Source organism: Agelaius tricolor, unplaced genomic scaffold (genome assembly GCF_023055355.1).
Source record: "Agelaius tricolor isolate 1412-34295 unplaced genomic scaffold, bAgeTri1.0.p SCAF_5, whole genome shotgun sequence".
NCBI lineage: Eukaryota > Metazoa > Chordata > Aves > Passeriformes > Icteridae > Agelaius > Agelaius tricolor.
The window spans coordinates 20,565,096-20,581,235 of NW_027269265.1; the positions used below are offsets into that span (position 1 = coordinate 20,565,096).

Here is a 16,140-nt window from a genome sequence, read left to right on the forward strand (position 1 = left end):
GATGATTGTGAAGTAATTTTTTATCTACAGTGCTGTCAATGTATAGCAAACCAAGCCTCATGAGGAGTGGTGGTGGTTTGTTTTTTCCCTAGTATTCAAGGATGGACCCCCCCTCCTCTTCCCTCCACCCCAATACTCCTCTTTACTCTCCAGCCCTCAACACTTAAGGAAATCTAAAAAAATGCAATATTGCTTTTTCTATAAAGTATGCCTTACTTGAAATGGAGTTGGAGTTGATTCTGGATAAATAACTATTTATTATTAAAAAATCCAGTGTTTTTCCAAAAGAGATCATTGGTGTTGTAAGAAACAAACAGGTCAGAAAAATGGCCTGTTGTTTTGGCCAAAAGGTTTTCAAAAGTACCCTGACAAAAGAGGAGATAAAGCAGAATGCTGACAAATTAGTAGCAAATTTAAGTTAAAACACAAAAAAGCTAGATTTCATTCCTGTGAGAAAAAGTGAGTGTTACAATTGAATGTTAATTGTGCTCTCCCAGCTGTGGCTGAACAAAGTATTTCAGCGATTTTTTTTTTTTTGCAAAATCAAGTATATTTAAAAATGCATTATTTTCTTATCTGATTTTTATATGGCTTAATTATTGTCATTGCAGAGGTATGAGAGGATAAGAATCTTGGGATATTAGCATAGCTTTCAGTATATTCCCATTATTTTCAACTCTACATTATTCCATATAACTTGTCTTAAACTGCATCAGCTTTTGAGTGTGTATTGTTTTTTCTAATGCAGACTCCTGTTTGTAAAATACTCTCTTAAAGACTTGCCCTTGTTTTCAGAGCAGATTTCAGCACTCTACCACTAATGGGATTATGCCAAAATCTAATCCTTTCAGAGGTAAGGACATCTGTAGTACTCTCAGATGAACTGCAGTTGAACCATGTTTGACCTTCAGTGTGGATATATAAAATTTAGGAAATTTCATTTAGGACAATTTTTTTCTTTAGAGTGAAGACTTTCCCAATTATTTTTGTGCAAAGTGCCTATGTAATTACATTTTTTTACGTATTATAAATGTGTATGCCCTTGTGTGACCTGAAAGAGGGTTATCTGAAATAGATAATATGGAGAGAGAATAAATGCAAATAGTCCTTTATGTTATAAATTATTCTGAATTGCCCGTTCACTTCCATAGGTCAAAGCTGCTCTCTGAAGATGGGTATTCATGAACTGCCATTTTAATATGCTTTTTAATAATAACTGTTAAAAAATATCTAGCTTTTGTTTTCCTTTTTAGTTCAGTTTGGTGAATAAAAATGTACTGAAATTGAAAGCATGGTGTTTAATTTGGATAAGTATATTTCAGTAGCAAATCCAAAACAAGGACTATCATTATATTGTAAAAATAAAAAATATCTCATAACAGCAAAAAATGTTATGTATGGATGTGTGATTTTGTCAAGGTAGAAATGTTTTTCCTTTGCTAGAGGAACCAAATGAAGGAGAACAGTGTTGTGGAAAAATCCCTCTTAATGTCTGGAACATAAGACAGTTGGAATCCCAAGAGAGTCTGGTCGCTGCTTTACGAGTATTGGAGCTGCTGGATTCAATGTCAAGGTAAAGACCAACCTTCCTTGCTTGTGATGGGGAAATCCATTTTGGCCAGCAAAATAAGGAAGGCAGTCCTGTCTGCTAAGGCTGTTAGCTGCCTGATTTTTCCATTTCTCCTAGGAATCCTGCTGTGAGCCCCCTGCAGATAGAGTTCCTCATGTGTCCTGCTGTACCAGCATCTGAGTATTTCATACAGACCTTTCCCCTTGGAGGAACGACTGGCTGACTCCAGGTGGGCTGTCTGGTTCCACCAGGTAATGTGTTCTGGGAAACAAAGTGTTATGGGAAGTAGAGCATTTCTAAAAAGGATTTATTGAAGAATTCACTTGCTGGGAATACTGCTTGTAGGTTTGTTTTGGCACAGATTGCCTTTTGTTTCAGAAAATTCAAATTGTTGTAGGATGGAAGCCCTTTCCTCCTGAGCTCACATTGTTCATGACTTTATTGAAGAAAAAGCCCTAATGCTGGGAATAATATTTCTGATGTCCTAGTTTTTGTGGGCTGAATTTGTCTGTCTGATTTTAAAAAGTAGTTTCAGTCTTAAAACATTAAATCAGCGTCTAGTGAAATTCCCTGTATATTTAAAGAGTTGACAAAGGGCTTGGTAAGTGTAATGATGATACTGCTGTTAAAAATCAGATACCTAAAGGTGAAGTATATTCATATCACAGATGTTTTTGTGTGTATCATTGAAGTTGGTTTTGGGAGGGGGCAGAGAGAAAATAGAGCAGATTTATTTACCAGATCAAATTACTGTTAATCTTTGTTCAGAGTATCTTTTAGCTTTCATTTTCTGTCCTAAATTATTTTCTTGTCCTTAAACTACTTTGTTACTTCTCTCAGAGGTTCCTATGTTGCCAGGTAGCCTAAATCACTTCAGACAGGAGGTGGGAAACATAAAGTAATTCTTAAAATTGAGTGTGGGGTTTTGCAATAGCATAGGAAAGAGATGTAAAGAGAAACTGGAAGGAGGAAACAGTACAGAGGAAAAGATAAAACAATGTAGCCAGCCCAAAACAAAAATCAAGGAGAGACTACAAGCTTACTTTTTGATGTCAAAGGAGAAGCGTATGTATGAATTGAAAAACCCCTTTTTTTTCCCTTCTGGACTTTTCATGGGGAAAGTGCACGTGCCAGTGTGTCAGACACTCTCCTAACTGCTTTTTAATGAAAATACCGTTCTTGCTGCTTTATACTGACCGTTGCAGGGTTTAGTTGCAAATCTCTAGTTGGCTAAAAAAGAATTAATTTGTTGTTTCCACAGCTCCCTCTAGGCAGCAGCAGTAATCCACATATAACATAGGGAATTCTTACTACAGTCAGACTGAAACCAGCACAAATACAGCTTTAGTGCTGCTTGGTATTTCAGTGCTATCCTGCATGTGTCAGCAGCAGGCCGTGGGGCAGACAGACATTCAGGTAACACCTCAGAGCCTGCAGTGAGAAGGTTTTTGTTAAAACTCATGTTACTGCTCCAGTTTAATTTGTTGCAGCTAGCTCTGCCTTCGTAAAAGACATGAGTACTGCAGTTTTTCTTCACTTTTCAAAGAAAAGCCACTGTCATTTCAGCTGAAGCTGTAACACAACCAGCATGGGCTTGGCAGTCCAGTCAGTTAACAGTCTCAGTGTTTGAAACAGAGACTCTTCCAGATAGCAAAGTAGGTCTTATAAAAACTATCACAGTATATATGTGAGTAACAAGCCAATAGTTTCAGTCACTTTCTAATGACTGTTTAGTGAGCTCTTAGATACAAGTTGTCAATGTTGACAACATATTTCTTTCCTTAAAAGAGAAGAAAAAGAAAGGATACTCCTCATCACAGTTGCATATTGAATAGCTGAGAACCAAAATTACTGGGTTCTTTCTCCTTGAACTCATTATCAAAGCTTCACAAGCTTCCGTGGAACTCAGCAGAACTCCACAGGTGTGTAGCAGTAAGGATATGACTTGAGATGGCCACAAGTACAAGTCCTGGTGTTGCATATAATTGGGACAGCACAGAGGAGTCCTTCCAAAAAGGTGGGGTAAGATTCAAGTTGATTATATTAATCCCATGGAAGTTAAAGCCTTGAAAGGAGTAAATTCAGGGGGGCCCCAATGAGGTCCAAGGTGCTACAGTTCATGAGACTTTCCCGTGTTTTGGAATAGTTACCCAATTTATTCAGGGTGGAAAGAAAGGCCAGGCAGTTACAAAACTACACAGGATTAGTATCATGTCTGAGAACCTAGAAATTTGGGAAACTGTGGAATTTCATACCAATGTGTGTATATGGGGGCACAGGAGGGGGCAGGTGTGGATGGGAATAGGAAGTTAGAGCTGATGGGTTCTGATGAAATACTTGGTGTATTGACCTCATAGAGCCTTCATTTGTTTACTTTCACATCATGATTTCCAGTCAGACAAAAATCAGTCCAGTCAGATGGAAGAGACTAAACAGATGAAAAGTATTCCAGCTTTATGGAGATGTGTTGAATTCCAGGTTGACGATGTTGTCAGAGTCTCCCAGTGTGCGTCACTAAGACCTCTTAACCATCTTCTGTTCCAGGGCATGATGAGGGCCCTTCAGCATCTCCTGCCTTAGTCCACAAAGCCTACGTGTAAGTGCAGTATAATGTCATGTTTTCAGAATCCCTACAAAGGAGGAGGAGGGTGCCTAAGGGAAGGGCATGATATCCAACTAATTTTGTGCCTCACTGTCCAATTTTAACAGCAACCCAGAAACCATTTGATTACCAAGTGGTTTTAGAGTGCAGATGCCTGGCATCTGTTAGAAAAACAATACAGATTATGCTGCTATTACTAATCAGGATTCCCAAACAGCCTGGGAGGGAGGGTTTGGTTCATATTAACACATAAGCACAGGGCTTCTACTCAAACCAAGCTTCTCTTTCTAAGGAGATTTTTTGGTACAGGTTTTCCTGTAATGTGAGCATGAATACTTTATTTATCCCACAAGAAAGGAAGCAAAAGGGCATTTATGTTACTAAACCAAAATGGTTATGCTAGTGATGTGAAATTTATCTTTGGTTGCTTGTGCTGTTTTCAGAATCCGAACACCAATAGCAGGGCAGGGTGTGCTTTACTTTGACTATAGCTGACCTGTTGCAGATGATGTCATCTAGAACCAGTACCTACTCTATAAAAAAACTCACATCTCTCTTTGTTGGAGAGAGAGGAGACTGCCAAAGGTCACCTAAAGCCATTAAATTGCTCAGAGAAAGTTCCAAGTGTTCATAACTAAGGCTCCATCTCAACTTTACAGCTTTTGTTTCTTTTGAATTATCTTGGATGTAATGAATGATGGTTGTGGAGCCCCTGGAGCAGTACTACTGCAGTTCCTTTCTATCCCTATTGCACTGTCTGAGATGGCCATTTAGGACATCCCTCTCATAGTTAGTGATGGAGCTAAAACCCCCCAAACCTGCATCAGACAGTGTGTCATGGGATAGGTCAGCCAAGGAGAACAATGAAGTTGAATGCAAAAGAAATAGTATTAACTTCTCTTATAGGAAAAAAAATTTAAAATTTCCCAAAAAATACTTGTTGAGCCTCTTCCAATTTCAAACAAAACATTTTATTCCCATGCTTTGCATTATTTCTGAAGTATTCTAGAGAACATACATACTAAATGCCAGAAATAATACAACTTGCTGAGACAGATTTAAAATACCAAGTACTACATAAAGGTGTGCACAAACCCAAAAATGGCTCAAGGAATTGATCAGAGCAGGAATGGAAGAGAATACCTATAGTATACAAACAATTACAAGAAAAGGTCTGGCAAATTATTTAAGTTGTATTTGCCTGGACCTTCCCAAGAGCTTCTAAAATGTTTTTTACCAAGTTAAACACAAGAAGAACTATGCAAGACAAACTGGAAATATCAAACTTCAATTGATAAAGGCAGTATCTCAGAATTCTTTTAACAGGCATAATGTATATGCAATAATGAGAGACAGAAAAGTTCAATAATGTGTAAATATATCTGTCATCCATTAGTAACAGCAAATAGCTGCATTAGTTTACAAACAACCTATACCAGTCCAACATACCACATCTTTCTCAAGTCCTACTAGTTTCTGTGAAAGAAATATTCATGTTACTTTTAAAAGCACTTTTAACATAAATTTTGATTTAGTCTTTCCTTTCTTTCTGAAAAAGAATATGATTTAAGCTTGAGTTTTCTTTTCCACTGGTACACTAGTGTCTGTGAAGTCTGTAGGATAAATGTCCATTAGAGCTTGATTGTCTTTGCTGCTGCTGAGATACTAAATAAAGGCACTCACTCACTGTTTCTCCCTTTAAGGGTTATTCCAGTATCAGGAGGGTGGCAGAACCTGGCAGGGGGGTTGCATCTGGAAAGTCCCATGTTTGTATGGGACTCTAGGACGTGGCCAGAGCATTGCAAATGCAGCTGTTTCAAGAGTAAGGAACTTTGCTGGTCTTCACACTTTAGAAACTGTCTTTGTTTCTGATGTAACACTGGGCAACTCCAGATTACAGAAGAGGAGGTAATGAATTATTTGCATGGATTTCAGCAGTTCTGCTTTCAGAGTTTGCTGAGAATCAACATAAAATGGAAAAATGCCTCTCCCACAAATAAACAGCTAAATTAGTCTGTAATACAATACTGTAGATTTTTTTAGTGGCATTAACAATGATAGATTATTTATTTTCTATAAGGCCATCTCATGGAATTCATGAATCTAGACCCTTGCTTCTGCTCATTGAAGCAGCCTTCATTTATAATCAGAAATACAGAATCAAATTGAGTTTTAAATACTTGGAAATATAAATAGAGTATGTACATGGCATTTGCAATCACTCAGTTTCCAGCTGTAGTAGCCAGCAGTTCAGAGGGCTTTACCATTATGGTTTTTTGGATACCAATAGCCCACATTATATAATCCCTGACTATTGTCTGACCAATTTAATTTAGTTCCTCAAAGACTGTAATTCCATGAAAACCAGCACAGATATTACAAAATTAATTTAAAAATACCTACCTGAAGGCAAATATTCACAATATTTTCCATTCTTATGCCAAGGCTTTCAAATAGCTGAGTGAAATGATCCATGGTAACCTTGGTAGCAGTTCTGCAGAGCCAGTCTGTGGAGCTGGCTGGGACCAGGTGTGATCCTGCCAGCAAAGCCAGGCACTCAGGCCACTCAGGTGTTAACAATGCAGCTGGTGCAGAGCAGCTCCTGCCCTGAGTCCTGGTGTCTCAGGAGGTGGAGGGCCAGGCCTCTGTTAATTTGTTTGTGGTGTAAGAATGAGCCAAGCAGAGCCAAGCTTGCCCTTGGTCTGGCCACATCTAGCAGCAGGTAGGGCAGAAGGATGCTTTAGTGCTTTAGACTGGGGGTTGTTCCTTGGGTGTCAGCATGGATTTCCTTAAGCACACTGTGGAGAGCATATGTCCCAGCTACAGCAGGCTGTGGTCAGCCAGAGGAGATAACTATGAGATTCTTGTAGTTGTGCTGCAAACATTACAAAGGCCAGGTACAGAGCTCACTACAAGATAGATGTTCTTAAAACATGCTGAGGAGCTAGAAGTCAGCCTTCAATGCAGTAAACTGTATGGCATGAAGGAACCTGAAGGTGTGATCCACTCCCTTGGTCTAAGTTGAGGTTAGAGGCAGCTCAACATAGAAAGGGCTAAAAGGAAAGCTCTACCCTGTGAGAGAGGGATAAGTAGGGACAGCAGAAGTGGTAAGAAAGCAGGAATTGCAGAGTGTTCAGAGCAATAAATATGCTCAGATAAAACAGCACTGAAATATGGTAACAACTGGATCAGTCATCCAAAAAAACCCAAATAACCATCATTAACTTGACTGGGTAGCCTCGTCTTCAAAACAAATTCAAATAAAACAGCTCCTAAATAGATTTATCCAAAAGTGAGAGAGTGATAGTAATGGACACATATTGCCCTAATTTTTCTTACCTGTTACCTTATGAGCAAAAAAATTCAGTGATAATTTGCCTTTTACCACTATAAAGGCAGTATGAAGAAGAAGCTTGTTTTCCCACCTCACCAAACTAAACCAAGAGCAGTAAACAAAAGACTAGATTTGTTTCAGGTCAGGCTGACAGAATGAGAAGAAACCTGTTCCATTTTAGAAATTTGCTGTTAGGAAAAAACCCAACTTTTTGACATGTAGGTGTTTGAGAGCTTCAACCTTTAAATTTTTTTTTAATTAATATTATTTTAATTATCCAACTTTGTCCATTTTTTTTAGTCATATAAGTATCCCCAAGTCTTACTGTTGCGCTTCTTCCTTTTTTTTTTTGAAGATGAAGGGTGTATTTTTTATTAGCCCAGTTAATTTTCCTATTCAGGTAGAGCATTGACATCTACTTTTAAAATTATCATCAGGACCATGTGTTTTGCCCTGCACTGATAAGAGGTTCAAATAAGTGGTTTGTCTGAAAGAAGACCACTCCAGAGGTACTTTTAGCTATAGTAAAGCATAACCTAGGGGAAAAGGATATGGACAATATTATCTTTTCACTTGATTCACATATGCACAATGTCACCTCTTGCCCAGGTTTTGGCTGTGATGCTTTGAGATGTTAGAGCTCAGTTTGCTTGCATTTTTCCATGGGAATTTGGTTCTGCATTGTCACAGCAGGAAGGTAATCATTGACTGGGTCTTGAATGCTTGTAAGAACCTGACCTATCCCTCGGCTGATTCTCTGCCCATAAGACCCACTGCTGTTTTTGGCTGAGACCGTCTGACCTCTGTAGACTTGAGCCTGATGCTCACATATGCCAAACTTGCTTAGCAGGATGAACACATCTCTGCGGAAAGCTTTGGTGAAAATAGCGTAAAGAAAGGGGTTGGCACAAGAATTGAGCGGGTAGAAAAGTACCAGCAAAATCTTGGAATTGGAGACAGTTATCAATGGTTTGTTCATAATGGCAGATAAAGCATGGAAAGAGATGGGAGCCATGCATAGAAAGTCTGTGAAAATCAACACAGCCATCCTCTTGGCAATTTTGGTGTCTTTGTCCCCCGACTTGTACTGGGGATTTCTCACAGTTACGTAGATTTTTATGTAGCAGGCACAAATGATGACAAAAGCAATAATGTTACATATTAAAACGAAGACAATGTAAGCTTCAGCCACTGGTGTTTCCGTGTCCATAGGCAAACAGATGCTGACTTTGCTGTAGCTGCTGACACCAAGCAGTGGCAGAAGGGCAAGCAGGATGCAGGAGAGCCACCCTGCCAGCATGACGAGCACGGCGTGCCGCAGGCGAATCTTGCGGTCGGGCCGCATGGCAAAGGTGATGGCGTACCAGCGCTCCAGGGTGATCACGGTCAGGGTGTACACAGAGAGCTCGCTGGCAAAGACCGTGAAAAACCCGGCTGTGTTGCAGCCGGGCCCGGTCTGCCACTCTATGGCATGGTTGTAGTACTCTGACCTGGTGTAGAGATCCACCGATGCGATCAGGAGGAGGTATAATCCCATGCAAAAGTCAGCAAAGGCCAAGTTACACATCAAAAAGCGAGGTACAGTCAGTTTATAGTGACTGGTGAGAAGGATGAAAAGGACAAAAATGTTGCCTAGGATGGCAAGCAGGTTCACAAACCACACCACGATCCTCAGAAACTGATATCCCATTATATCCTCACAGGGATTAAACTCATCAGGCTCTGGTGTGCATATTACGTCTTCATTGCCTCCACAGACAGGATAGTCATAATGACTGTCAAAGGTCTGCACATCTTCCATTTGAGGGTTCTTGAGCTCTTTGCCAAAGCCAAGATTTCCTTCTCCATGCTCCTCCAAAAAAATGTAATAATGGGGATTTTCATGAAAACTTGTCAACTTGGTGTTTGTGTCATACACAGCATTGGTGTGGTCTGTGTATTCTGCGTAATCTTTGTAAAATGGGTCTCTGAGAGTCTTGACTGATCTCTTATGAAAGCTGTGGCTGCTCTGGTTACACATCAGGTACTCCAGGATCCTGAAAGAGTAGAGGGGGAAATCACTGCTGGCATTTACAGTCTGACTGGTGCACAGATTGTGAACAAAGGGAATGCTTCAAAAGCAAATCATCCTGGATGAAAATGTAGCTATAAAAATGTGATTGAATATATTTTTGTTAACTGACCATAAAACACACTATACTCTTCTGGGCTATTTTCATTTAACTGTATTTTTAATTTTATCCCCAGTTGTGATTTTACTTGTTTGACATCCATAATCCATCTTCTTTTTTGAGATCTACATTCTTAGTAAGTAAGAAGACATTTATTTACTCTTTATAACTTCTTGTATATACATACAATATTACTTTCTTATTCACTGTTGCTCACTATTCAATTTCTCCCAGAACTTCCATCAGTCTAATTTCTGTTCAGTAGCTTCTTTACAGCTAACTAGCAGTGCAGCAATTTGAAATTCTGTACCTCATGGTGTGATGCAGCAGTATTTGCAGTCAAAAAATTTTCAGTAGTTAACAGCTTTCCAGTTAGAAAACATGAGACTTGAGGCTATAACCTCTCCAACACTTTTTTTCCAGGCCTTGCTATAGCACATTACCCTTTTCTTTTTTTCTTTCACTTTAATTCTGGGCTCAACCAGAGGAGGAACTGCTGCAAAAGGCCTTACAAAAAAATTCTTCTTCCATTTTGCAATTGTAACCTGTTTCAAAGAACATTGTCTATACCTAGAAAAAATTGTTACATAAGTGCCAGTAGATGTATTTTTATAAACCATGATTTTACTGATATATTTAAAAGAATAAATGCCAGTTAGTGAAACTCACCCACTTTTTTTTTTCCAGCTCTTGAAAGCACAGCAGTGACTTGGGTATGACAGGTCAGCTCGCATTAGCTGAAGAAATGCCTTTACAGCTGGTAATTTCTTTAAAGTCCATGTATTTTTGGCCATTAGTTCTTTTAGGCTTTCCAGTCCTTTGGCTGGAAGGTTGGCAACAGCTGTTCTGGAGACATCCCTAAGAAAGAAAAAGATAGCTAGATCAGATTTTTTTCAGATTGTTACTGTTCTTCAGGAGTTTCACAGAATTCTACAATAAAAATCAAATCCTAAGGAGATGGGGGTTTCATATTGCCTTGCTAAGTTCTGATAAAATTCAAATTCAAGAAGGCTGTTCATTTCTCTATGATTTTCACTGTCTTTTAAAGCTCTTGTCTTTAATGTCTTTTAGCACAGAATATGTATTATAAAGAAATATAATGAATTTTAAAATTACACCTTTAAAGCCAACCAGATACAAATACATATACAACCACACAGTTTTAAAAATCCTTTAAAGAAATCACATCTTCCATTGGAAGAGTTATATTCCCTTAGACTTTCTTAGATTAATTTTAACCTTTTGGCACACTTTAATAGAAAGCATTGCAATTCCTAAAAGAATATTCTCTATATACTGAAATTCAAATCTTCTATTGTAGTCCATCCTGAATCTCTCAAAAAACTGAGTATTATGCTTGTTGCTTTCTACTTATCTGCTGAGGTGGACTCATGAGAGAGATGATGCACAGTTGATGGGGAGGTGGCTTTCCTTTCAGACTGCCAGGTGAGTGTCACCTGGTCCTACTAGTGTTTTCTACTCAGTTTTTGCTTTGTCCCAAAACCTCTTCTAGTGACACTTGAAGTTAAGATGTTTTTAGAATTACAGTCTGTGAAGAAGTAAACCTGTAAAAAGAGTTCTAGGGTAGGAACGTTGTTTGGGCATTGTGTTATCGTGAACACTCTTATAATAAATAAATCTAATTTTTCTACACTTTCTTATCCCTCTAGAAGTCTTGCTCACGGTCTGGTTTTTTGAACCCAAAAGGAAATTGGAACCAATTTTATGCTTTAAACAACTTTTAAATGTCTACAATATTTGGGTTTGCTCTGTTGTTTCTTTTTTCTTTTTGGTTTGTTTGTTTTTAAATTGAGTTAGAAAATGCTGCTCCTTTTTGTAGGAGAACTTTTTCTCTTCTAAAAGCTCCCTTGCTATCATATGTTCTTTAATACATCACAACTAATTAATTTCAACTACATGAAATTATTTTTTGTGCTTCTGGAGTCCTTTTTCTTAGGTATTTCTACCAACAGCCTGAAATGGCTCTTAGAAGAGTCTGAATATTGTCTGCTATCATTTTACATTCTAAAGGATCACAGAGTAGTTGAGTTTCCAAATCATCCAATTTGACCTCCTTGATCAAACCAGGGTCACCTGGAGCAGGTTGCTCAGAGCTGTCCCCCATTGACTTCTCAGCATCTCCAGGTCAGGAGACTCCACAGCCTCCTTAGTATTGTGTTGTGGCATTTGAGCACTCCCACAAAAAAGAAATTTTTTCAGATGTGTGATGAGGTCGCCTCTCAGTCATTTCTTCTCAAGGCTGAACAGGCCCAGCTCCCTGAGCCTTTCCTCATGAGAGAAGTGGTCCAGCCCCTTAATCATCTTTGTTGCTCTCCACTGGACCTGTGTCAGGAGCTCCAAGTCTCTCTTGTGGCCTGAGGAGCCCAGAGCTGGGCACAGCACTCCAGCTGTGGCCTCACCAGGGCTGAGCAGAGGGGCAGGATCACCTCCCTTGACCTGCTGGCAATGCTCTTCCTTCTTCTGCAGCAAAACATCTTGGTAAATTAGATCTTGGGATAGATCTGACCAAGACAAGGCTGGCTTTTCAGCAACCCTCATGGGTCTCTATCAAGTTCTTATGGCTATGGCAGATATCTTCAGGTTAAACACTCTGTGATGAGAGAAGCTAAGACTTTTTGAAAGGGAAATTACAAATTGTTGAGATTCCTTTGAATATGTACTGGCACAAGGTTATGGAGAAAGATGATCCTGCTTGTGCAACAAGTTGGGAATTCTGACAAGCCTTGACAAAATCAGATATCAAGGGCTGTTGAGGTAACGAATCTGTTATGTGACAAGGGGAATGTCTCTCCTGGATTAATTGAAAAATAAAAGAGTGGGGCAAAAGCCTGAGAACAGATGACAAGATTTTATGTGAGAGGAAGAATGGAAGGTTAATTGGTATCTGAATATACAGGTCATTGCAGCAGGGCCCACAGAGGTGAGGCTGGCTCTGGTACTACTGAAATACTTATAAACAGTCTGGGAAGGAAGTGAGAGGAGCTGCAACAAAGCTTGTTTCTGGTACAAAGTAATACATGGTAGTGAAAGTTAAACCTGATTGTCTAAAGAAGCAGAAGGCTTCTGCAATAGCAGAAAAATAATATACTTCAAGTACATTTAGGAAAAAAGCAATTTCAACCTTACATGGATGACAGTGGGGTTTAATTTAGCTAGCACTCTGGAAAGTTCTTGGAGTCCTCTGCAAATGTCAGGTCAATGCTTTTAGTAATGTTGAAGGAAAATGGAATGCTGAGAATTCTTGGGAAAGAAATAGAAGATGGAGCAAGAAAACTTCACTTTGTAAATCTAGTCTGACTGTAACTTAAATATTATCTGCAGTTCTAAAAATAGTATATGCAGTCATAATAAGAGCATAGAAAGCTGCAACTAAGATGATAAAAGTATCAAGTTGTTTATATATGAAGTAATAAGGTGCAGATAAGGACTTCTCTCTTGGGAAAAGCTACATCTGGAAACAGCAGTAGTAGACTACAGTACCATGCAGATTGTGAAGAAGGTGATGGGTAATGATTATTCACTCTTGTGAGATCAGTTTTGGAACTCAGTGGAGTTCCAAAGAATGGAGTTCCAAACACACTTAAGAATGTGAGGCAAGAGAGTTAAAAATAAGAGAAGGCATAATTTTTTACATAACTGCATAATTGTGAAAATCAGTGCTGTGGTTCATCATGTAGGCCAAAAAGCTAAGTAACAAGAAGAATGTACCTTTTTGGTTTGGTTTTATTCACAGATGTGTAACATTCCCATCAGAAGTGTCTGGGTGAGAAAGAACACCCTGGGGACAAGGGCTCATGGTTTGGAAACAGCTGCTGAGAGGAGCTTCTCTGGATGTACAGGGAATGGAGCTGCAGCTCCTGGAGAGCTGTGAACAAAAGGGAGTAGCGGGGCTCCAGTTGTGGAAGCAATTTCCCAGGGAGCAGAGGGGAACATGCAAAGTCTGTGGCAACTCAGAGTGTTTCCAAGTGATGTTAAAAAGTGTCAAAGAAACTTCTGTTCAGTGAAAAGAAAGGGCTTGGAAGAATTAGTTGTAATACTGTAATTTCTGTTCTATCTTACCAAATCCTGTGAATTTTTAATGTATCTGCCCATGGGTGTATATTTAAGCAGACAGGTATTGTAGGTTTTGTTTTTAAACACTGTTTTATACTGGAGAGCTTGGGGGGAAGTTACAGGAACAGATGCCTTGAAGTTCTTGTTGATTTAGGATTAATTCTGGTGCCGGGCTAGCAATAGATACTTTGTCTCATCCATGGGCCATATTTAACACAATGGTTCAGAAGTTGGAAGTTTCCAAAATCCCAGTTTGGGAAGTCCCTAAACTGCTGGTATGTGGTGTCTGCCAGCAAGAAGTCTCTCTATACCAGTGCTATTGCAAATCAGAAAGCTTCCTGGGAGTCTGGTGATAATTTGTCTCCCAATGGAAGATAATTTTTTAGTTATTCTACCTAGGTCCACACTTTGTTGTGTGTGTGTGAGCTGGCCAAGAGGAAAGTGTGGGATTCTCAGGGATTTTTTTTTTACCTTACAGATCTAGTCTTGATGATGATCTAATCAGATTCACAATCTACTTCAAGCAGCATAGCAGCTGTCTTCAAACTAGATTGAAAATATTTATAAATAATTACTAATCCTCGGAGTCACGTGAATCTGAGTAGTTGGAGTTGTCCAGACTATAGTATCTGTGCCTGTGTAGAGAAGACACATTTTCCTGAATGATCTTTGTGTGCCAGTGTATAGAATCATTAAGGTTGGAAAAGAACTTTAAGATCATCAGTCCAACCATCAATCCAACCATCAATCTAGCACTGTTCCAATGCTTTACAAGCCCCTCTGTGAAAAATCTTTCCCTAATATCCAATCTAAACCTCCCCCAACACAACTTGAGGCAATTTCCTCTTGTCATGTTGCTTCTTACCAAGCCCTGATCAGCCAAGTATGGTCAGTCCCAGTCAGTCAAGGATGATCAGTCCTGATTTTGGTCTGCTGAGAAAAATGGGAACTGACTGCAGTTATGTCTGTCTCATTAACATCCAATCACATTGATAACTAAGATGATGTTTAAACCCAACTGTGCTTACATTGCATGTAGGAGTGTCTTGCTGGCACTGCCTAGCTATAGCTTACACCCTTAAAGAAACACAAGAGAATGGGCAAGAGGTCTGATGGACTTGTCAAGTGGATCTGTCTCAAACTGAAGTGGCCATAAAGTAGGCTAGGCAGGAAACTGATAAAATGAATGATAGCAAGTCGCAAGGACTGGATGGTTTTCACCAGAAAAGTTCTGAAGGAGCTGAAGGAGGAAGTAGTTGAATTGGTAAAAGAGTCGTGGAACCTTCAGCTTTGCTCTCCTGCAGAAAGGCAGCAAAGAAGCCACCACTGAATATACCTGGGGAAAGTCAGCACGTAAGGGGCTTTTGTTAAAATAAGTCCTGCCTTGCAAACTTGTCTGAGCATTGTGCTTAAGATCTGCTCAAAGTCTCCTGGGACTTCTACAAGGCCTTTGACAAATGCCCACAAGGCTGAGATAGAAACCAGGCAGACACACTCTTGTGGAAGGTGTCAAATGCTCAGGATTATGGAAAAGGTGAGCAACATTGTCAGCTCACCTAGAGCCAGACCAGACTTGAGCTTTTAAGTAGCCATGGTCTGCAGCCCACTCAGGTACTGCAAGTGCTTGAGTAGAGTTCTACACTGTGAGGTGGAGCAGCAACCAAAGTGCTCTCAACCAATCTCAACACTTTGGCTTGGCAGTGGTTTTGTTTTGTCCTCACGTATTTTCTTGTATTTCTAGGCTGTTGCTTATCTCAGCTGAAATATACACATTATATTGAATGTTAAGGAGACATTGGAGAGGTTCAGATAAATATGGGAATAAAACATAGCTTATGAATTCACAGATGTTGTTTTCTGAACCAACTGTATATTATAGAAGTGTTAAACAGATATTCAAGTTGCTCAGATTTTTTTTTCTTTTTCCTGGGTTGGTGTATTTCAGTCTTATTTGTTGGTTTTATGAAGTCAGTATTTCAGAACTAGATCTAAGTGATATTAGCTTTTGTCAATAATCCTTTTCATTGCTGGAAGCATGCAATGGTAGTATGAAATCCAGTAACAGCAATAACTTAAAAGACAGGTAGTTAAGAAAATGAGATTGAATGCATCATAGTACAATTGAGAATTTTTACGTAATCATATACAAATTTCTGACAATTGGAATAGGTAAAGCATAAAATATATAATAGATGGACTTAAACTACACATAAGGAATAGGTAAATAGGTAAAGCATAAAATATATAATAGATGGACTTAAACTACACATACTATTTTCACTCTACTGAAAGATTTTTTAAAATCTAAAATAAGCATTGTTTGATTAGCAAAATACAGAGTGCTTCTCTTGCTCAAAGACTTGGTTATGTCCCACGGGAGGAACCATTC

At 39.1% G+C, this 16,140-nt stretch overlaps 1 protein-coding gene across 2 annotated transcripts in view; it reads right to left on the reverse strand.

The window, feature by feature from the left end:
* Window positions 1-5,121: 5,121 nt before the first annotated feature.
* TSHR (thyroid stimulating hormone receptor) overlaps window positions 5,122-16,140 on the reverse strand; it is a 48,245-nt gene continuing 37,226 nt past the window's right edge. For both annotated transcript variants that reach the window (XM_071426683.1, XM_071426682.1), the window contains exons 10-11: window positions 10,347-10,535; window positions 5,122-9,542 (exon numbers count right to left, since the gene is read on the reverse strand). In XM_071426683.1, coding sequence (XP_071282784.1) covers window positions 8,141-9,542; window positions 10,347-10,535 — 1,591 coding nt within the window. In that variant the 3' untranslated portion in view covers window positions 5,122-8,140. The remainder of the gene's footprint in view (window positions 9,543-10,346; window positions 10,536-16,140) is intronic.